Below are 23171 nucleotides of genomic sequence, written 5' to 3'. Positions count from 1 at the left end.
TAACTTGATATACATAGAATAAGATTGCGTCGCATAGGGTCAACTGTAAAAAAGTATCGATTTCTAATATTTTAAGGCGAGCCAAAAATTAATCGTATATATATTTCAACAGTGTATTGTTTGCAGATTATTTTGGTAACTTAAGCATACCAGCGTACTACTTTGTTGATCTAATATACGTAATATAAATCTGAGCCGTATGGAATTCGCGGCTTAAAAATTTTAATTCTCAATATTTCAAAACGCGCCAAAAATTAATCTATCATATATTTTAACTGTACATTGTCTGCACATTATGATGGTACCATCAGCATACCAGCCTACAAACTTTTTGATATAATATACGTAATATAATTGTGCGCCGTATGGGAATCGCTGCATAAAAGATTTAATTTTCAGTATTTTAAAACGCACCAAAATTTATTCTATCATATATTTTAACAATACATTGTCTACACATTATGAAGGTATACCATCAGCATACCAGCCTACAAACTTTTTGATATAATATACGTAATATAATTGTGCGCCGTATGGGATCAGCGACTTAAAAATTTTATTTTTCAATATTTTAAAACGAACCAAAAATTAATCGTATATATATTTTAATCTTGTATTGTTTGCATATTATTTTGGTACCATAAGCATACCTGCGTACAATCTTTTTGATCTTATATACGTAAAATGAATTCGCACCATATGGGGTCCGCGGTTTAAAAATTTTAATTTTCAATTGTTTAAAGCGAGCCAAAAATTAATTTGTCATATATTTTAACAGTACATTGTGTGCACATTATGATGATACCATCTGCATACCAGCGTACAAACTTTTTGATCTAATAAGCGCGCGCTATTTTTCGATTTTATAGAATAAAGGTTGATATTTTTATATAACGTTTGTTTAAACTTGATCAATATTTTTTGACAAAAATCTGCTGATTAAAGCGTTAACTTGCTAATTAATTTTTAAAATAAGAATATATGTTATAACATTTAAAATAATAATATGTTTTTAATAATGTATATTATAATTTTTTAAACTTGATTAATATTTATGACTATCAGCTGATTTCTGGCAAAAAATATTAATCGCAGAGAAGGTATTATAACATATTATTTATAAAATTATTATTTTAATTTTAATAACATATTTTCATTTTAAAATTTGATTAGTAATGTAATGCTTTAATCATCTGATTTTTGTCAAAAAATATTAATCAAGTTTAGACAAACTTTATATAAAAACATCTTTTTTTTTATATAAAATTGAGGAATGGCGTAGCGCGCGCTTGTGTTGTTGTAGTTCTTTTTTAAAAAAGGCATATTAAGTCGATTCTCGCAAGTATTGTTGCTTTTTTTTCCGCGAAAATATTAGTCAAGTTTAAAGTATCATAACATATTATTTAAAACATATTATTATTTTATTTAATTTTTTTTTTTATTAACTGTCAAACTGCTAACTGCTAATTCTCGCGATGACAGCCTCTCCATGCTACGAATATAACACAACGCGAATGTCAAAAATATTAAAGAAGTTTAAAGTATTATAACATATTAATTAAAACATATTATTCTATTTAATTTTATTTTGGACTAACTGTCAAACTGCTAACTGCTAACCCTCGCGATGACAGCCTTTCGATGCTACGAATTTAACATACAACGTAAATCGACAGAGAGCCAATGAGCATTGCGGAAAAGAGCAATACACTTTGAGACTTTCGAGATGACTTCGATACAATTCGAGTGGACTGCGATACATTCGAGAATCGACTTAACATGCCTTTTTTAAAGAAAGGATAGTTCACAATTAGAAGAGGTTATATCACTAATCGTTTACTAACTATTTGATTCTGTTTGATTTTTTATTAAAAAAAATATATAAGATTATTATATAAGAGAAAGTGACAATCAGAAATTGCCAAGATGTATTAACAGATGTAATGTAAATTAAATTTCATGACCTCGTGCGATCAACAAAATGTCAGGGCTGCGGGTGAGTCTTAGCTTCTTACGTATGTCAATCTCTCTTAAGTTTATAATTAATGGCAAATCTGTCACACATTTCATATTCTGCTACATGTTGCCAGAAAAGCTTACATTTTATGAATTTACATTTGTACATATCGTAATATTGTTAATTTATATTTTAATTATACTACTGCGTAATAATATTTTATCTAAGATTTGTATCTAAGATTATTGTTTCAGAATATAATGTATGCACGCAAAAACTTTTAAAAATATTTTTTCCATTTTTTTCCATTTTATATACTTTGTTGTTCACTTTTATCATCAATGCATCTTGTAAATACTATACAATAATACGATTTTATATTACGTTCTATTATGACTTTCTAATCGTTTTTATGACATCGTAATAAAGAAATCTTCTCCGACAGATAATCACGCTAAAGAAATTTTCAAAGTTTAATTCGGATATCTCTAATACTAATATTATTCATGTCGCAAGATTGAAAGTTGAGTTCTGCTTTGCACGCAAATCGCGGTGAAATGTCGTTGTCGAGTAATTGTATTGTTTGATAGTATATTATCTCTTTCTCCAATGATCCCACAGCTTGATCCTTCAAATATATATTGCAACAAAATCTATCTCATATTGTCTTTTATCTTAAATAAGAATCATTACGATTTATGTATGTATATCTATAAATTCGAAAAGCTTATGAATAATAAAATTCTCGTTTAAAAAATATTTACAAAAAAATCTTTAATTTTTCCAATCTTAACAAATTTCTATATTAAAACTTTCTAATTTGAGGTAAATGTATCTGTGACTTGCAATTATTTTATACAAGCCTCATAGAAGTTCCGATTATTATTGACTAAGTGTACTTTCTCTATGTTCGATGTTAATATTCTCATGAAATTCATTCCGAAATCCCTTCCAGTTTTTCATTCCCCACAACACAACGATTAGACATCGAGATATACATATGTTAAGTTATGCAAAAACTCATTTCCCTGAGCTCTCTTCAGAGCGCATTGTCCGGCAAAATGCTACAAGCCGTTACGTTGATTAGATTGAAGTTCCCTCGGTGACGTGTACGCCGCTATAAAATAGCATACATCCTGTCTCAAGAGAATGAACCCGTTTTACAATAATTTCTTTTCTGTTATATCGACAGATTATAAAATAATTTGTTTGCCACGATTTATCATTTTTTACGCGCTTTCAACTTAGAATCCTCAATTCTAATAATTATTTTATTTGAATAAATATTATTGCTTGTAAATTTCTTGATATCTATCTTCCTAGATGCGAGAAATTGTAAAAATATTATTAGAAAATCTGTTCTATAAATATATCGTTATAAAAGGAGATAACGTTTATGGTATTTGTGAATTATGTATGATTCGAAAAGGATATTCCACACGCGTGATCAAATGGTGAAGCAATATTTGCACCGGACACAACACAAGGCCGCAAATATTTGTTAAACTGTTGGACTCGCGGACATTTATATATGATTCATTCAATTAAAATTACAAATTAAATTATTGCACAATAAATCGATTAATTTTGTTAGATTATTTAAATGATCAATTTTTTAATTTTTCTCCTGACTTATCTGCAGATCAGTAGGAGCAGATTCTTGTTTCTCTAATGAGACATTAATTTACTAAAAGTTATCACTAATCGTTATATTCTGTAGAACCTAGCGGATGAAGTGAGTACGGTATCTATATACGGGTGTATTGAATGCAGAAGAGGGAGAAACCTCTCGAGCGTGTTTTTGTGGCTCTTTTGGATGCAAGCGAGATGCACCGAAAGAAGAAAAAAGACATCGACTGTCAAAATTTCTCACCTCGAAGAAGGAAAAATCAAGAAATAAAGATGAGTCTCCCTCTTCTCTTTCCTCCTTTATTGACTTGGATTACTATTGATGCAGCGAAGGTCCAAAGAAAGGTAGATGGAGGATGAAACCCGAGCAAGGTAGACAGACGCAAGCAGGTAGATAAATCGAGAAAGACATCGTTGAAGCAGGAGACAGAGAGAAAGGAGAAAAGAAGGGGGGAGAGAGGAAAGACCCGCGTTCCTCTCTTCTCTTCGTAGAGAGACGAAGGAGAATCAAGACGAATTCAGGACGGAATCTATTTGACAGAGTTGCTTAGAAGTCGCTCTTAGAGGCGCCTCTCTCTTTCTCTTTGCGAGCGTGGAAAGTGTTACCGTCGCGGTCGATCTCGAATCGATCTTCAAGAAGGTGTGGCGATCAGACAGAGAACAGAGGTAGGAGAAGAGCTTAGGAGAGAAAGGGCAGAAGATCGGGAGATGTCAGGGACCTTCAGAACACAAGCGTGAGAGACCGCCATAGAACTGAACATAAAAGTCTCGTGACCGAATCTCTGATCATTATTCTCTCTCCTTTTCTCGGTTTGATTTCTTTTTTTTTTTGCTCACTCTTAATATCTCCAATTATCTCGTGAAATTTGGCATATATTTGATATATACCGAAATAATTTTCGATACATTCTCTGCTCATCGGCGAGCTAAGCCGAGGGGCCCCGGAGAAGACCGATTTCGCGAGCCGAGGGGCCCGCTGGTCCCCGTTCCGTTTCGTTCCGTTCCCGCCATTCAGATCAACGAGCGTCGCTCGACAGAACGGAGAGGCCTTACGGCCCGTGCGTGGAAAAGTGGTTAGACTCCCGCAGCTGTCAGACGAGGCCGCGAGTTACAGGTGTGCATATCGTGTTCGTGCGATTGTATGTACATGACGTGTGCGGGACGCGCGTGCGAGAGGCCCTCGACTTTCCGGATCTTCTTCAGGATAGCTGTGAAACGCGAGGCGAAGATCGCCGACATATACACAGGCAAGTGGCGGTGTACGGCAGAATAGTATAGGGCCCCAATATCTCCCTGCTGCAGGGACTAGGGCTGTCGCGTAGAGCTACCAACTTTAAATCGATCTCGGCGATGAACATCCTTAAATATCCAGGATTGTCTTGATGTTTCGAGAGAACCACGGTCTGCCTTTTCTTTTTTCACAATTGAAATGAAATTCTCTTGATTGTTTGGCAATTATTTTTAAGATGAGCAGACGTATAAATGTCGAAAGTGAATTGACACCGCTTTATTAAGAAAAAAATATTTACAAAATATATAAAAATCTTTTAAAGGTACTTTTAAAACAGTACAGCCACGCGTGCGAAAAGATATTCAATCAGGATATTTAAAATTCAGCGCGTATGTGTAGCGTCAAATGAAAAGAAGACGTGCAAAGTACGCTTAAGTAGTTACGGACGAATATTATGGACAAACGTTAATTTGAAGATCAGAAGAAAGAGAAGCGTATCAAAATTTAATCTGGTACTACTTAAATAAAAAAAAAATCAGCAAATCGAGAGATGTTCTCTCGCTAATATAAAAAATATTTTATACAAAATTATTGTAAGAACAATTCATTGGAGCAACAATAATGAAATGTCGAAAATTAAAATTATTATTCGTCAATATCGCGCTTAAAAACACGTGAATTTTCATGATTTGTCTCATCGGTTCCTATCGCTCGATACGCTTTCAACTGGTAAAATATTTCCGTTGTAAAGCACCGTCGTCGTTAAGGATCAGTGGGAAACGATTCGCCGCGAGATGGATAACGTGGAAACGGGTTTAAGCGTGAAAGTAATTGAGGAAGTGGATGAACCGACAGGCTTGCTCGCGCGGCAAGTACGGTAAAAGCCTAGCTCGTGGAAAATTGACGTTTTTCTTCAATCGAGAGAAAGAAAGAGGGAGAGAAAGAGAGAGAGAGAGAAAAATGAAGTGTATAATTAAATAAAAATTATGCAGGAAATTGTATCTGTTTACGTTTTGCGCGATCATGACATTATCCGCGCAATTTCCGCAGTTGCTTCCGTGCCTAAGTATGTGTTTAATATATTCGCATATTAAATATCAAAAAATATTTTCGCTATATTTTCAATCTCTCTTATCTATTGCGTAAGAAACGACTTTATTTGTTAATCATTGTTATAACAATTTAATCTAGATTCTATTTCATTGGTAAACCTATTCACAGCCCATAATGATAAAAAGTGTTATTGCGACTATTAAAAACAGCGAACTCTTGCACGCTGTACGTTATCACTTTATGCCAATGGTTCTATCAGTTGGGTGTGTCTTTAGCAAACAATAAATTAACGTCACACACACACACGCCGTATAATTATATTTATTTACCTCAAAAGCGGCGCGAGTTAAATTTTCATACGATATATTAGAATACAGTGGAAAAAATTCTCATCCATTATTTTGAATATAAAGGAAAGATTATTAGACTGTAAAGTCAAGTAAATCGACAGGCACTCGTATAAAGAGCACTTCGATTAAATGTCGAATACGTCCGTAATAACGGATCGTTCATTATCCGGCGCGTTTACCGTTTCAATCCGTTTCCTCGATAACGAGTCCTTCTCTGCGAGAACGAAATGATGAAGTTGATTTATTTCTTCGCGAACACAGTGAGTGATGGCCCTACGCCTGAGAGGTAGCAAGGATGTCAAGAAGAGCTTCTATTACGTCTGGTATCTTGGCGCGAGAGAGGCCAAGGGGGTGGACGCGATGCCCGGTGCCATAGCTTACCTGCTGGAGCGGGAACGACTTCAAGAACCTTTCAAGGTCACACTGCAGGTGAGCGGTACCATCCTAAAATCCGGTTTCGGCAGCGCGCGCCGAAAATATCTTAAACGGAAACGAATTAAACGCGCACAAGATTGGCGATAGTTCTCGCCCCAACATATCCTCTATTTATCCTCTTCTTATTCCTATTTATCTGCATGCCTAGCAATAAACGCAATCGCTGGAGATTAAAAATCACGACCTTATCTAAGCTGCAAGCTTAGATATGATCCCTCGAAATGATCCTCCATGTTTTCTGTCCAATCGCGACGAAAGGACGACTTCGGACTCGAATTAGCGACGTCTTGATGTAATATTAGGAACGTGGGAATTTTCGATAATTATAAAGCTGATGAGAGATGCATCAACTTCGATGGAACTCGCGTTTGCGATACAACTTACGGTGAAGAAACCGTAACGCGTTCCAATAATTTTTATTAAAAAATTTATGGTTTCCCGATTAATATTTATAAAAGAGAATGTCTATTCTTGTTTACAAAATGCTACATTATTTATATCTATATATATATATATATATATATATATACATTTGTATTTAATACATTTTCTTTTCTGACAGTTACAATAGATGTACAATGAAATTGTTTTCTAAAAGCGCATGCAACTTAATGTATCTGTAACGTTACGTGTTCGCCGAGCGAATAAAAATAATAATAAATTCACTGACCCGAATCTTATAGAAACGAGTTCAGTATACTAACTTATTAGCATTAGCGAAAAGAGAAAATGAACGCACGGTGCCAAAACTGTTTCGTGACTGTTAAAAGGACTAGCACGTGGGGCATGCGCTTCTCGATGCATATCAAGTGGCGTCTGAAAAAAATAATACGCTGGTTCGTTTAGAAATTGCATTTGCTACCAGTACGTGATGCAATAAATCTCGTTAAACGTAAGTCAAACCTAAACAGCAGTGTAAGGAATGATTCAATGCTCGTTAGTAACGGCGTCAAATGAAGCGAACGGGTTCTTTGTAATGATTAGCGAATTTTTAATCTACATGCGCCAGATGTGCCCGATCGCACATGCTGTTAAAAGATTATTATTATTATGCGTGAACGGTTCGCGACAGGAACATGAACGGTTGCTACAATTAATTAAGTTTCATTTCTAACTGTATTCGCGACAACCATTCATTGAAAATCATTCGCCACATATTTTATATATATAATAAAAATAAAAATTTGTCAGAGTTATGTGAAAATAATATACATATAAATTTATATTTTTTAATTTTATTTATCGAGAGCCTTAAAAATTCTTAATGTTTCTTTATTTTTTTATTTTCTATTTTTTTCCCTTAGCTCCTCTCCTCCGCCTGTTCGATGCACTCGCTATTCTGTCGAAATTGCACCGTGCAAGGCACGTACACATCGTATAGAAAAAGACACGTTATGAAATGAGATCCATCTAATTATTGTGTAAGTGTAATTGCGCCGAGCGCGAGGCATGGACGATGCGGGAAAGTCTACGGGGTTGTCCGTAGGTGGTAGATATCCATAACCGGTCTCGCGAGCATTTCAGCAATTCGAATCGTCGCGATGATCGACGGCGCGGTAATTAAGTGTTTTCGCGAAGTGGAACACGTTGCTGTTCGGAGAGAGAGAATTACGCGGCGCACACACACGCCTTCTCGCGTATATCTGCTCTCTCACGTGATTCTCTTTAAGTACAAGGACGAATGCTCGCAAATGCGGGATGCGAGATAAAGAACGAGGTAATCGAGAGAGCTAAAACTGTACGACACAAGAAACTTTGATTTTATTATTATTAATTAATTACTAACTGTCATCCCTCTATAGCTCGATGCAATATCACTTTTATATAGAAAATTTAACAAGCTTTATTTTGGAAAAAAATGTCCTATATATATCTATTATTATTAATGCATATCTTTATTATGTATCATGTGTTGTACGTTTAAATGTTGATTGTGCGGAATGTGCAGCGTGAGATGCAAACAAAGCCAGGCCTTGCGCAAGCGACGTGAACGGCGATGCATTTATATTTGATAGGTGAGCAACAAAGGTCTGAAGATAATACAAACGGTTCATCCGGGTGGCTCGACGAGGTCGGCGGTGAAACACTTGGTACCAGGTCACGCGGTGCTGGCAGCCGTGCAGCGGGAAGACGTCGTAGCCGCGACTCTGTTGCTGCCGAATCCTGCAACGAACAATCCTGTGCACGTGCACGCATACAGGTCAGAGAGCTCATTCCGCGAACTAATATGAATAATCGATACATGAATAAGCGAAAAATTATTCATTGAATCAAGCTAATCAATTTTCGAAAATTCTTATTTTCGAGACAACTTAATATTAGTTCAAAATAAATTTTTTTTTCAACTAATAGTTCTGTTTTAATAACTCTTTCAGTAGTACTTAAGTATACTTATAAATCGCTTATTATAAATTTTAAAAAATTATAGATTTTTATAATTGATATATATAAATTATATATAAATATCAATATATAATATATTTATATTTATATATAAATATATAAATATAATAGAATGGAAATATGTCAGATGCAACCACGCTGTTTCAAATCCACACGAGGAATTTGCGGTTAAATAGAGGTCGTCCGTTCGATTCGTCACCTCAATCTCACCCATCACGGGCCGCGTTTCGTTCTTTAATTAATGACTTTCATAATTCTAAACAGATTCACTAATGATTTTCTGTGAATTCGGCAAAGTCCGCACATCGATCGTATTATATCGTTGCAACGAAGCAGCGAACGAATAGAGATGTATTCAAAGCAACTTTGTCATTAATATGCAAATTATTGAAGCAAATTATTATATATACATATATCGGGGTAATTAGCACGCATTTGATATAATTGTTTGAATCTCGAAAAAGATCTCAAATTTTATTTGATGCGCGTGGCTGCAAAAAGAGAAACGAAAGGCCGTTCTACGAGAGGATCACGGCGATTGTTCAAATCGAAGTAACCGCGAAGGCGCGCGATCTCTCTGGTATGCTCAATGAAAGTCCCGTTAAAGAACATTTTGTAATAGGTATAGAGAGCTCGGATGAATATATACAATTATATTCCGCGATAAATTTTGTTGGGTATATATACATATATATATATATATATATATATATATATATATATCGATAATCCGAATGAGAAGGAACGGCCGGTCCTCTTTTCCCATTAGAAACACTGATCGTGCTTATCACGAGTTTACATCTAGATATATAAATATAATGTGCATTTTCCACACGCATTTTTCGCAAGAGCAAAATAGAGATCTGATCCCACACCTCTCATGCTCTCCTACACGGAAGGGGTTTTGTATTTTCTGTTTATCCAATCTTTGTCTTGCTAGTCATAAACTGTTTTGAGACACCTGGTAGAGTTTTTCATGCGATGCTGCGCGAAGAATACAAGTAAAATCACACAGGAACATCAGTATAAAGTCAATAGAATTAGATCATTTCTCCGAGATTTTATTTCTCCATCGTTTTGAGAAATCAAAAAGACAGGACTTCTCCTTATCTTTCGCCTTGCTTTCCTTGCTTATTTTAGATGCGACTCAGTCGAAACCGCCGAATTGTTGGGTGGCCAGTTGAAAGCGTTGGCGTCACACACCGACAATTTGGCCAGGGTCACGGCGAGCGAAGGCAGGATCCGCAGCAATCTAGGCAGCGATGGCCGAAGTACCAGAGAGTCCGAGTCTTCTGAAGGCAGCGGTGAGCTCAGACACGATCCGGTCCAAACCACGACCATTTACGAGTCTCTGGCCGCCGAGCTGCGGGCGAAATTAGGTGAATGCCTCCTTTAAGTCTCGCTTAACATTTCGCTGTACAAGATTCTATATGTATGTCAGCACGCACAAGTGAATTAAATATTCGGAAAAGTATTACGTATATATTATGAGATACGTGTGAAATTTTACATAGGAAAAAATATATCTTTTAATAAATAAAATAATGAGGAACAAAATTATACATAATAAGGGTCACCGTTTTCAAAATTTCATTTATTCTCTTTCATTAATATTCATATCAAACGCTACTCTCGCAATCGACGATTTAAATCCGCGCGAGAGAACGAACGCTAGAGCATCCGCGCTCGTTCGAATACATGTCAAGGCAACAATGTGGATACAATCGTGTTTCAGGCAGAGGTAATTCCGACGACAATCACGTCGGCCCGATATTATTGCCTCCGCGCGACTATGACACCGTGCACAGACACCGTGGCAACTTGGCCGGCATCGAGTTTAGACGTTGCTTGAATCAGACTATCGTGGGTGGTAGCACGGCCATCGATAGGGGTGGCACGAGAAGCGCAGCCAGCAGCGGCATAGGATCCGACACCGCGGCAACCCCACCGCCTTATCAGACGCATCATCCCCTCGGCCAGAGACCGTCCAGACCGTCCAGAGATTCCTCTTCCGGTGAGTGATTTTTTTGTCGTAAAGTTCGTTCACCAAATTTGTATCTGGGTCCTTGAAATGCTTCATCTTTTTTTTAATAAGGCATCCTAATTTCTAGGCACTCTCAAATAATTCTTTGATCATTCCTTATTCGTTCTTAATTCTTTTTCTTTATATAAAAATTAAACTCTTTGTTCTACATATAATTAGATTCAAGTATCATCTTGTTCACAAGTTTCAAATTTCCAGAGCGTATGTGTGTGGGGGGGTGGGGGGGCGGGTTTTTAATTTTATATAATTATTTGACAATTAAAACTCTCGCAATATGCCAGAGATGTCTTTCCGACAAGCTAGAATTTCTATTGTTGCTATTAAAAGGGACACATGTATGTATGAAATTAGCAAGTAGGCCATTGCAATGTAAAGTATGAGAGCATTCTCGCATCTCGGACGTTGCGTCAAGTTAGACAGTGCAACATCCCATTTCAAGTAAGAAAGCTTGAGCGAAGGAGCATGCGTGAAATTGACTGCGAGCATGACAATTGCATCTAGCGAATGTGAAACTTGCCGCGAGAGTATTACATACCATACGTGGTTTTTAAATTTATAAATTCTTCGCGTTATTGGCGCAATATCGCTCTTTGAGAGTAATTGCATAGATAGGTACACGGCCGTGAAAATAGGTTTTCAAGACGTATTGCTATTTTGATACGTATTTCTTATTTGACATACTTATATATCATCGTCGATTCTCTGCGGTAATTAAATTTATATTGCCGCGTTGCCTTGTGCGGGATAGCCGCAATTAAATTCTGAAAGTTGAATAACTTGTTCGAATTTATATTCGGAAGATCCAGGAATCTCGCGATATAAAATATCGATGGACTAGAAGAGATCGAGAGAAATCAAGAAAGAAAAAGGGTTGTAGTTATGTAAATATTTGACAGACGCGTTAAAAAAATGTTGCATTGTTATGCAATTCGCGGTTAATTGTAAAATGGAAAGTTTTTAGAGTAATCTCTATTGATTGCTACTGACTGGACGCATCATTACGTCGGTTAAGCGATAATGCAACCGATCATGCTGGACGCCACATGAAAGTGAAAGTCATCGCTTCTTCTTTTCGCGATCCGTCTCAGGAAACGATCGAGCACCCAATAATCAATCTTCTCGAAGCGAGGAGAACTACCGTGATCGGTAGTGATCGGCGAAATTAGTTTTTAATGACGCAATAAATTAATATCTCGTTCTAAAAAAATTGCAGTTGTAAAATAACAATATATATACATGTGTCTGCTTGTCAGAAAAAATTCATTAATTGATGAATTTCTTTCTTTTTTCGTGAAAATATTATTGCCTATCGGAGATAGGTATCGGATAGCCTTTCGCAACATTTCCTGCGCATGAAAGCGGAAATGTCTGATTCCGCGGTCAAAGATTCATGTCGGACGACAAAAATTTGGGCACTTTCTACTCGCGGAACAGGTGTCCGTGCGTGCCGGCTCGAATCTTATCGACTCTCGTAGAAAACTGGGCAGTGGCGAATCGTACGACCTCGTAACCCAGTTGCCGATAGTTACGAAAAATCGTTTCTCGTCGTCTTTAAGCACGCTCGCTTTTCCTCCTCCTTCTGTATCGCTGCTCCGCCATCGATCGAGTCGTCGTCGTATCGAATACGGAATCAAGTTTGGTCCGATTTGTCATAAATCACGCGCGCTTTCGCTAAAACAATAAAATTGTCCACTTTCACCCCGGCCGAACCCAAAAACTTCGAATTTACATGATACCTACATTATATATCTTTGCGAGAGAAACGTGCGAAATCACATTCTTGGAAGACGATTTACGCACAACGAAAAATTGTGTAGGAAAGTTGACCATTACACAGAAATTAAGGTTGCTTAAGACTCGGATTCCATGTTTTGCGATTGAAACTATCTGCGGTTAAAACTGTGAAAATAAAAGAAGCGACCGCAGCCCGCAAATAGTATCTGATGAAGAAGGAGGCTTCTAAAAACTCGCGATCCAATTGAGAGAAATTTATTTCGTTTAGAGTATACTTTTTAGAAACCGGGACGCGCAGATGAATAATCGAGAGAAGTATATGTATATGTATATAACGGCGATTCACACAGTATAGATGCTTTATTGGCACTCGCACAGCTTCGCGCAAATGGGATTCATCCTACTTACTTTATCTTTCGTACAAAGCGAACCGATGGAGCGCATATTAAGTATATGCACGCGATGCACGTATGTATATATCGGAGCTCCAAAGCCGAGGAGCTCGTCTTATGGGGCGTGTGCCTTCCTCGCGTGAGAAACATGTTTTTTAACGGACGACTGACCCATATAACGTCGCCGAATAAATTTCGCGATGAAGAAGAGAGGAAAAAAAAATGAAGATACTCTCATCGTATGTACCGGTGGATATACGCACGACGTTTAAGCTCACACGCAAAAGGAAGAGAGAAAGAGATTGTATTGAGCACCTGTTACAGTGGAAGAGGAATACCGTTAGGACGTCGTCGTGTCAGCGGCAGGTACCACGGCCTACGACGGGTGCATGTATCTCAGCTGCCTCCAGAACGACGACGTAAACCAGCCAATTGTCGATTAGCGCCCAGATTTTGCACACAAGTTTGGCATCTTGCGAATCGCGGTTTCGATTGAATCGTGAATAGAAACATTCGAGTATGTCTATCGCTACCAACGTAATCCTTGAACTATAATTCAATTTGCAAATAATATGTTAAGGTAAAACATCAATATCAACCATGTAATAATGCAACTATTCGATGCCATGGGTTTCTGGATATAAGTATGACGCGCAAGATTGCATAGTTTCACGAAACTTTGCATTCAGATGCTTTAAGAAGAATCAATCGCAACACGAAAAACACGAATGAGACAGAGGGAAGAGAAATCTTATTTACATGTTCTCTTTTAATCAGGCCGCATAAAATTTGATAAACTTTAATCATCTTATGATTATTATAATATTAATATTTGACTATCATTAAAACTGTAATTGTTTCAATTATTTAACATTTGATGAATTAATCGATGATTTATTCCGAAATGAAATACCGTGGAATATCGAGAAAGATGCGCGACAAGTGTAAAATCTGCTTCGCATTTAGATTCCGCGTGATTGAAGAAGACGCAACAGATGTCGGACCGCGATGATCATCAACCCGATCACAATCTTTTCACTCCCATCTCATCGTGTGAACGGCGCCTCTCGTTAGATCCTACCAGAAATCCTTACGGTGTAAAGCGACATGACACACTTAACTACCTTTACGAATATATCTTATACTCACGATTCTGCATCATTTTACGTACGTGACGTGGCTGCATTTCGCGCGAAACTATTCCTAACGCTACTTAGATTTCAGACAAAGATTAACTTTATCGATTTATCGCTTTGCATCGCCGTTAATCAATTACGTGGTCATCGATGCCTCATTGCGTATATGGAGATTTAATATCCTCGCGGAATGTGTGCCGTTACGCTGCCTCGAGTTCGTTATCGATATAAATGACGGAATTGATAGATAAGGATCGTATCTCATTAGCTGCAGATGCAATTTTCTAGATTAATTTGCAGTTCCATAGATTTAACGCGATGATAAATAATACGCATAATAATAATAATAATTGTCATAATTATACATTGTCTTGGCAGACACAGTCGAAATGCCGAAAGTGCGCGAACGATTTCGCGGTGTCAGGGACGATCCGATTTAATTGACTTCATCCTTCCGATCCTTACCTAATACAGTAACGGCACTTCGTCTCTCTACGGCGGATTGTTGCGTAAAGGAGTTCTTTTTCCGAATGCGAGGTTTCCACGAGAGAAGGCGGAGGCCGAGACCGCCGCTCCGTATCGTCGTTGTTTACGGCAATGGATAATGATAGTCATGCTGATGATGATGATGATGAGACGCTGTCTTGATGACGGTGACGACCGGCGTGGATACACATAAATTCGTGCATGAGTCGACCTCGTGGGAGGCCGTTGTACATACATACATAAGGTTCCGCATTCTCGGCCCACAGCCCGAGGCACCTATCAGCCTCCTCGTGTCTTTTCGAGCCTCATCTGTGCCCTCTCTTAGCCCGCTACCGCTCTTTAAATCTTTCTGACCTCATCAAGATGCCAGATTCCGCGAGAATTACTGTCGACCGATTTTCCACGGGTCAATTGGAAGAGCGAAACTTGCCACGCTTGATGAAATTCGTAACCATATCTCGACCATTTACCAACTTATTTTTATTGTCTTTCGCAAAATGTTTCTATCATTCATAAAGTATGGATACCAGATACGTCAAGATTAAAATTGTATATTTTTTACGGTCGATTTCAATAAGTAAAAATAAAAATTACACACTTGACAACACGAATAGAGAGAATATTTGTATATGTATATGGAACAAAATTACGATTAATAATTATTAATAATTTGTAGATGACGATTGGGGTGCGCTAAACGAAGAAAATGATTATCTGCCAGAAGTGGAAACAGCTGCATCAAGTCTGACGTTGCCGCGACTGCCGCGAAGCCCCGAAAGACCATCCAATCAAGCGAACAGAGGAGTTTCGCCGAATTGCAACAGGAATCGACGAGCGGCGGAGTTTAGACAGCGATCACCGAGTCCTCAATATCAGCCGAGGGTCAATCCCGGCGAAATAACCAGTCCCAGAGAAAGGTTCCAAGATGCCAAGGAAATGTTTAGGGCTATGGAGAGGGAGGCCATCGCCAGACCCGTTTTCTCCAGGCAGAGAGACGTCGAGCATCATCCTGTACACAGGTGCGAGAGAGATCCTAGAGAGAAACGGAGAGAAAATATTATTTTTATTAGTATATAATTACCTGTTATAAAATTATGTGATAAAAATTGTGAATAACATAAATAGAGAAAAGTTTATCTCGTGCTAGAAAATAAATTTATTCCGTAATATAATATCTGGTGTATGTCGCGAGCACATTTTAATGCGGAAAACATTCAGCGACATCAATCGCGCGGATCGATAAGAAGTAAAAGTCGTAATGTAATGTCGTCGTCGAGAGTATTAATCCAGGGATCTAAACGCGACATCGACATGTTGTCGAGCTTTTCGTTTTGTACATATACGGTTCTGTTCAGCTTTCCATGCTCGAACAGGTTTTGAATGACGAAGATTTCACATCAAACGCATTCTCCGCAAGAAAGATTTATGAAGGCGCAGATCTCGATACGTTTGTTTTGTAGAAATTGCAGTTAGTATCGATATCCTGCATGTTCACATTCCATGAAATTTTTCACAGAAAAAATTTCTCTTAAACTCTCATTTATATATAAAAAGATAAATAAATATTCAGAAATATATAATCCTTGATTTGAATCAGTTTCTAAATTATTATAATATCGTGAAATAATATCCTGATTATGTGTTTAGAGTTTCTGTATAGAAATATAATTCCTTATTAAATAATTATATTATTAACCAGTTATTATTATTTGACAGGGTCGAATCGGCCAGACAAGTCCACGAGGATCGATCTGGTCGTCAATATCTAATGAACATGCACTCCATGTCTTCACATGATCATGTAATGAGACGAAATCAGTCGGACGCGTTGGATCGTGAAAATGGTGTGTCTTATAAGGGCAGACCGCGACCCAGGACTCATCATTACGCGATTGAACGTTCATCTGAACCGGAGACTTCGAGGCCACGACCGAGAAGCTTCTACGAGAATCCGGGTATCGGCAGAGATTTCAGAGATCAGCGGAATCCCGTCGATCAGAGAGAGGTAAGAGTCGCGCGTCTGCGATTTGAAAAATTGTATATTTAGCACACACGCTAATCTTAAAATTATAATGTGCCGCATCTCGCTCATTAAATAAGGTGCGAGAGTTTCAAGAACGTTTGCAGCACTCGCGAGAATTGCGTGACAAGCTACGGACGAGGAGCACGGCTTACCAGGAGCTGTCGGAGCACGAAAGATACCCTGGACTCGACCGTGAAAGTGCCAGACCAGCGTTGGAGATGATTCCGACACCAGGTAGATATCGTCACAGCTACGCCGAACCGCCGAGACTCGGTCTGGCCGCGCTCCATCCCTATTGATTAATTTGTTAATTAATGAATTATTTAATTAACCGACATGTCGCGTATATTATCATACTGTTCATGTACTGCGCCTTGACTGTTCAGTGTGCTGGTTATAATGGTCCTTATCCTGCCCCATAAAATGAGGAAGGAGAAAGGAGATGGAAGGCCTGGGAGATATTTCTGAATAAATATTTCCTATTATGGATCTTTCGTGATTCTTAGATGCCATACAACAGAGAAAAAAATAAATTTTCAATTAATATTTATATCATTTGTCACCGTCGGTTGCTCATGTGATTAAAGCGTGCAAAAGCAAATAATTAATACAATATAATTTATTACTGGTAAATTAAATACTTTTACTAAGCTTGATAAAATAATTTCAGATTTTAAAATTAATTGCAAATGCATCTATAACGAATTGATCATGTCACTGAACAGTCAATGCAAATTAAAGATTGTATATGTATGTAACGAGAGTAAAAGAAGCTTGTATATGTATATCACACTTTTGATGAATCTAATTATGATTTTGTGTATCGTTGTATCGAGTACGAACAGAGGATCTCGTTAACAAGATGATCCTAATTAATAGCGGAGTGTAACACAATCCCGACATACGTGCTATCTTGTTATACGTCACAGATGCCTCACTAACAATATAATAATAACAGTAACAACATAATAATATCGATAATAATAGTATCAATAATAATTATATAATAACAAGTTCTCGTATTATTTATTTCCTCTTTCAATCGATCGAAATTATCGAATATGATACAAGCATATAAATGTGAGAAATAAATTTGCGTTTAAATACATTCGAAAATAAACTTACAATTAGAGAAAATATTATATAATATGTTTGGAGATATATTCTTTTACGAGATATCTTTTATTTACATAATTGAAATATATATGCGTCAAATATATTCATGTAAAATTATTGCACAAAAATTCCTCCTCTTAACTAATAGAAAGTTGCCAATAAATGCATATCTCTCTCTCTCTCTCTCTCTCTCTCTCTCTCTCTCTCTCTCTCTCTCTCTCTCTCTCTCTCTCTCTCGCTCTCTTTGCCATAAAAATATATATTACTATATTAATATTTAGCTGCGGCGCTCAATATAAAAAAAACACAGAATTGCGCAATAGTGTCAGGTGAAAGATGTACCTTTGTTTTAGCATTGGATTTCTATGTTGACATTACGGTTATTACGTCGGTATATACGATGTTCGCAAGTGAAGAGCGATTTCCCATGATGTAGACGTACATACAGCGTGTTGAGAGATTACTTTTCGACATAATACATCGTATACAATGAAAGGGTTAATAAGTCAAATGCGCATCAAAAATTATAAAAGTTTCACTTTTATAGAATATATATTTAGAGAAGAAGATTAAATATTTTCTCTCATTAAATATATAAGTTTTTATCCGCTATATTAAGATAATGCATCCTAATTTTTAAACTGTACGACGAAGAATTCTTATTTTAGAAGAAGAATAGCTCCGTTTAATTTATTCAGCAGCCGTATATCCGCCGTATTCCGCAGTAATGTTACATAAAGGAGATATTCAGTTATGACAAAATGAATTCGAAGAATGCTGCTCCTCGTGATATTTACACACGAGATGTACCTGGTGAAAATCGAATACAAACATGACGTAAGGATCTCTCCAGGAAGAGGCTGCTCTTAGGCTGCGTTATATATCATTGAATCGTACGCTCCAAATACACTGGAGGTATCCAAGTGTCCTACATTTTTAACAACAATATAAAAGCATACATGTTAAAAAATGCAACAAACAATTACAATCTTTTATTTAAATATATATACTATTAAGTATTAAAATTATATTATATATAATTGATTTATAATTATATAATATTTATTTTATATATCTCTTTAATCTCAAGCTTAAGAAATAAAACATCTTTTAAAAATTTCCGTACTTAATTCCACAAATCTGCAATAATAAAACTTAGGCAATACTGATTGATCGAAGTAATGTGTGATACAAGAAATTACATGTGTATTAATACTTTTTTTAATTATCTCGTTATTATTTATTATTGCATGTTTAATGTTTTCGTCTGTTTAATAAACCGTGATTAGAAAGATATCTGGCAAATAAGAACCCACCTCGGTTGAAAATGTATAAATTTTTAAATAAATTTAATTAAAATTTTTTTAATCGTGCACTTGGCATATTTTTGCTTTTTTGGTCGAATAATTAATAAGAGCTCAATTCGAGATCTTTTAATAATCTTTGTTATAGGAGATGAAAATTAGTCTACATATCTACTCAATCGTGAAGAGACTTATCATGAAACGACTAGCGATATAAAATTATTTGCGTATCGTTGATGCGAAGGAAATGATCAGCATTCTTAACTAGATTGCTTCAATATCTCAAATTCTTTTGCAAATAACACAAATAAATAAAATTTTTAAAGATAATGAAAATTACAATGTGAACCAGCGCAATTAATTAAGACATAAAATTATATTTATTAATAGAAATCTTATAAGCTGTACGAACATATGTTTTGATCCCTACTTTGGACTATCTTTAGCGTGAAATACAAATAGAAGTCACAAAACACTATTGCAATAAGTCAAAAAACGCAGTCGCAAACGCAATCGAATGAATAAATTTCGTTTGAATAATTTTTCTTATAGACAGATAAATTAACTTATCTAATTCGTCCAATTTTTGATATAAATTTCATATAAATTTTGATGTTTTGTCAAAAAATTAAATTAATTATTATATTACAATAGCACAGTGAATGTAATGACAAAGTCTGTAATATTATTAACTGTTTTCGCAATTTGAAAAATTATATTAATGATATGTAAAATATTGTAGACTAGTGAGTTATTGTTTTATCACTCGTTAGATTACATTCATTTACTGCTATATAATTGCAATGCATCGATTTATTTCCAATGCAATTTCCGTAGATGCTCCTAGAGAGCATAAAGCAGGCATGCAGCTATGTAGCTACACGTATAAAAAAATGTGCCGACAAAGAAGTTCCAGCTAGAGGTATCCGCGCTAATCTAAACTTTCAGCGTTAAGAGGAGAAATTATTCTCAAATGCGGTCCGGAACGATTTCGCACAGAAGAAATTGATACATATCGCAGTTTTACAAAGGAAAGCGCAACAAGCGCGTTAGTGTAATTTCGAGAAAGTCTTGTCTCCCGAGACATAATGCTTAACGTATCTTAATATTCGCAATTTATTCGTAATACACCGCTATTTTTCACTCGCATTTTCTGTCATCCGTCACAGACAATTCAATCTACGTAATTTTGAGAAAATTATTCGCGCAAATTCTCTTTCACAATAATAATAATAATGCTTCCGAGAAGTTTCGCAAACCGTAATCATCCTCGATTGCAGTTTCGCAAAGGCAAAGTCTAAGAGATTAAGACGCGTGGAATTGTCGCTGTCTCGTTCCTCCCGCTGGCTGATGAGACCTGCAATCGTGTGGAACATTGCTCCATCCTCGAGCAGGGCATATACCGGGTGACCGTTATTGAGCAACGGTACTGAGACCAGAGTGCTCGTGTCGTTCTCCTGTAACGCAATTCGCACGCCGCTTATATAATGTAATTCAGAAATTCGATTACCGTTGCGTTACCGCGTGTCTAAAAGTGGATTCTCACAGAAGCACGTCCGTTTCGCTGCATCTTTCGAATACAAAAGTTTCGAATACAAAAGTGAGAGACTGTCTCCCGCTAGAGAGAGAGGGGGAAGGAGAGAGGGGTTAAACGAATATGCAAATAGATTATTCCTAACACATTTGAGATTTTGCGAGACGAGATCGATGTGCGTAGCCACGGATATTCGATTCGCGCAAATGGTACACGTGCATGTCACTATGCGCGTGTAAATGCAGAACGAATAAACAGGCTCCCCTTCTCTCATAAAGGGATTCAGTGCTTCGAACCTGTCTGCTCGCTTCTCTCGATGGCAGTGACCTGTTATAGGGGTCTCACGGACCCCAGGGTCTTTATACTCACGCGCACGCGATAGTTCCTAGTTAAATGCCAGGCATTCTATACTGTGCGCTCTAAACTCATGTATCATTTGATCTTACATTACCCTTTATATTTGCACCGCGAGAAAGTTGTAAAATGTCTCGAGTTTTTTGCTCTATTCGCAACTTATCATGAATTTAATGTTTGATATTGATTTTTTACGTAAGTTTTATTTTTGAAAGCTATAGAAAAAATTTTCTAAATATAAAAATAATTAAAAAGAAAGAAATATATAAATTCATAGATAATAGTTCAACATAATTATATATTTTGAATGGAACTTTAGTTTTGGCGCACGTAACACATGACTTGATTTTGCTTCGTGCTCCGACTCACCATTAATAAGCACGATAAGTCAATGTGAGCTATAATGACCTCGTGCCTATCTAAAGACATACGTACGTGATGGAAAAGCGGATGCTACGTGACGGAAGTGCCGTTGCTCCCATTAGGCGTACAAGAAGGAATTCTTCAAGCTTTTTCTACATGATTGTCTTGGCGAATATTTACATTTGATTAACTTGCATTAGTGCTCAATTGAAATTTGTGAGCATTATTAAATATATTTTTCTTTCCTAATATATTATTATTATTATTATTATTATATTAATATATATACAAATTATATTATTTTTATACAGCTAAAATTAATTTATAGTTTAAATTTAAAAAAATTTTTCTCAATTATATCTAACAAAAATCTTAAAATAATTCACAACTATATTGTATATGTTACAAATGCTATTGTAAAATTATCGTTAAACTTGTAATGTAGAATATTTGCAACGTTTCAAGGACTTCAATTATCCCTTTAATCAGTAAAAGTGAATTATCACGATTGTAGCAGTGGCTCTCGCGCGCGCGCGCATCTCTGAAGTTTATATCTCCCGTTATACTACTCAATCCGGTGACATCAATGCTCGGTCGCGCTATCGACAAGTGGACAACACGAAGGCAATCGACCGTGTGAAATTGATAGTCATAAAAATACTTAAAGCATAACTGTTCATACGAATTGAGGTTTAAGCAGTCTAATATCATATAATAGCATATTTCTCTCTAATAATCTTTTATAAAAGATATTCGACTCCCTGTGATACTTGATTCTCAATGTCTGACAAGTGAGTTCACTATGTACACGACAAATAGAAACTTTGCATAGATTTGCGAAATTTCCGATTATGATTACTAATTAATATTGACTTTTAAACGACTCGCAATTTGCTACGCTGAATCGTTTTTTCCTCAACGTTTCACTAAACTTTCTCGGGGTTTAATCGCGCCGGCATCGTCATTTACGCATCGTGCAAGTTCCAGGCACGCGGAAAACAATTACGCATGTGAAAGAAAGTACCTCGCCTCGACGAGATGTCAGCGGCGACAGCACGCAGATATTTGTGCCGGGTCGACAAATACCGGTTGCGCATTTTATAGATTTTTACAAGCGCGCGAAAGATCATCGTCTCTATTTGCATAAAACTTTCGAATTGTCCGTCTGACTGTCTCTGTTAGAAAGCTATTACAGTCCTCGGCATAACGGCATGTTTTCTTGGTCCGGCCACGCCATATCGGGTTCAAACACTTTGTCAAGATGTGTCGGACTATCCTCCTATCTGAGAATTATCCGTCCCAAGAATAAACCTGATCCCTGATCCATAAACATTATCGGTCTAATGGGTCCCAGCTTATGGGAAACTTTAGGAGCCTTTGTAAATATTACATTTTAAAACAAGCGAGTAACCTCTACAAAGATTGACACAGATAATAAAGAACGTGATATGTTTGTTACAAATATTTCAAATAGCTCAATATTGAAAAATCATAATTTCATAAACTAAGTTTTCAGAAAATTGAAAAAGTTCTTTAATTCTTTTTTGCTTTGCGTAAAAATCAAAAGTTACTTTTTCCATAAAAATCTAAAATTAATTTATAACGTGCTGCTGAATATTCTTTTAAG

At 36.5% G+C, this 23171-nt stretch overlaps 1 protein-coding gene and 1 long non-coding RNA gene across 3 annotated transcripts in view; one reads left to right on the top strand and one right to left on the bottom strand.

Moving 5' to 3' along the window:
- Positions 1-4066: 4066 nt before the first annotated feature.
- Positions 4067-18066, top strand: LOC145943015 (uncharacterized). Of its 2 annotated transcripts, none has more exons than XM_083050207.1 (8): positions 4067-4252; positions 6482-6649; positions 8671-8855; positions 10199-10437; positions 10794-11072; positions 15527-15869; positions 16567-16855; positions 16951-18066. In XM_083050207.1, exons 2-8 carry the CDS (start codon positions 6488-6490, stop codon positions 17170-17172), a joined length of 1719 nt encoding a protein of 572 aa, XP_082906333.1. In that variant the 5' UTR covers positions 4067-4252; positions 6482-6487; the 3' UTR covers positions 17173-18066. The 2 variants fall into 2 exon arrangements, with proteins under 2 accessions (XP_082906333.1, XP_082906324.1); XM_083050198.1 differs by lacking the exon at positions 4067-4252 and adding an exon at positions 4286-4833.
- The window catches only part of LOC145943040 (uncharacterized), a 34330-nt gene continuing 26578 nt past the window's right edge, over positions 15420-23171 (bottom strand). Inside the window, exons 4-5 of the long non-coding RNA XR_014426463.1 lie at positions 17026-17165; positions 15420-15883 (exon numbers count right to left, since the gene is read on the bottom strand). This is a non-coding gene — a long non-coding RNA (uncharacterized LOC145943040). The remainder of the gene's footprint in view (positions 15884-17025; positions 17166-23171) is intronic.

The sequence above is a fragment of the Prenolepis imparis genome, unplaced genomic scaffold (assembly GCF_030444845.1).
Source record: "Prenolepis imparis isolate NDT839.2.m4 unplaced genomic scaffold, iyPreImpa1.0 SCAF_1, whole genome shotgun sequence".
Classification (NCBI taxonomy): domain Eukaryota; kingdom Metazoa; phylum Arthropoda; class Insecta; order Hymenoptera; family Formicidae; genus Prenolepis; species Prenolepis imparis.
The sequence above is the reverse complement of the archived record's forward strand: the minus strand, read 5'-3'. Positions and strand labels throughout refer to the sequence as shown.

Coding starts and splice junctions, on each gene's coding strand:
- LOC145943015 (XM_083050207.1), top strand. CDS start 6,488: ATGGCCCTACGCCTGAGAGGTAGCAAGGATGTCAAGAAGAGCTTCTAT. Junction 6,650..8,670: donor CTTTCAAGGTCACACTGCAG/GTGAGCGGTACC, acceptor TATATTTGATAG/GTGAGCAACAAAGGTCTGAA. Junction 11,073..15,526: donor GTCCAGAGATTCCTCTTCCG/GTGAGTGATTTT, acceptor AATAATTTGTAG/ATGACGATTGGGGTGCGCTA.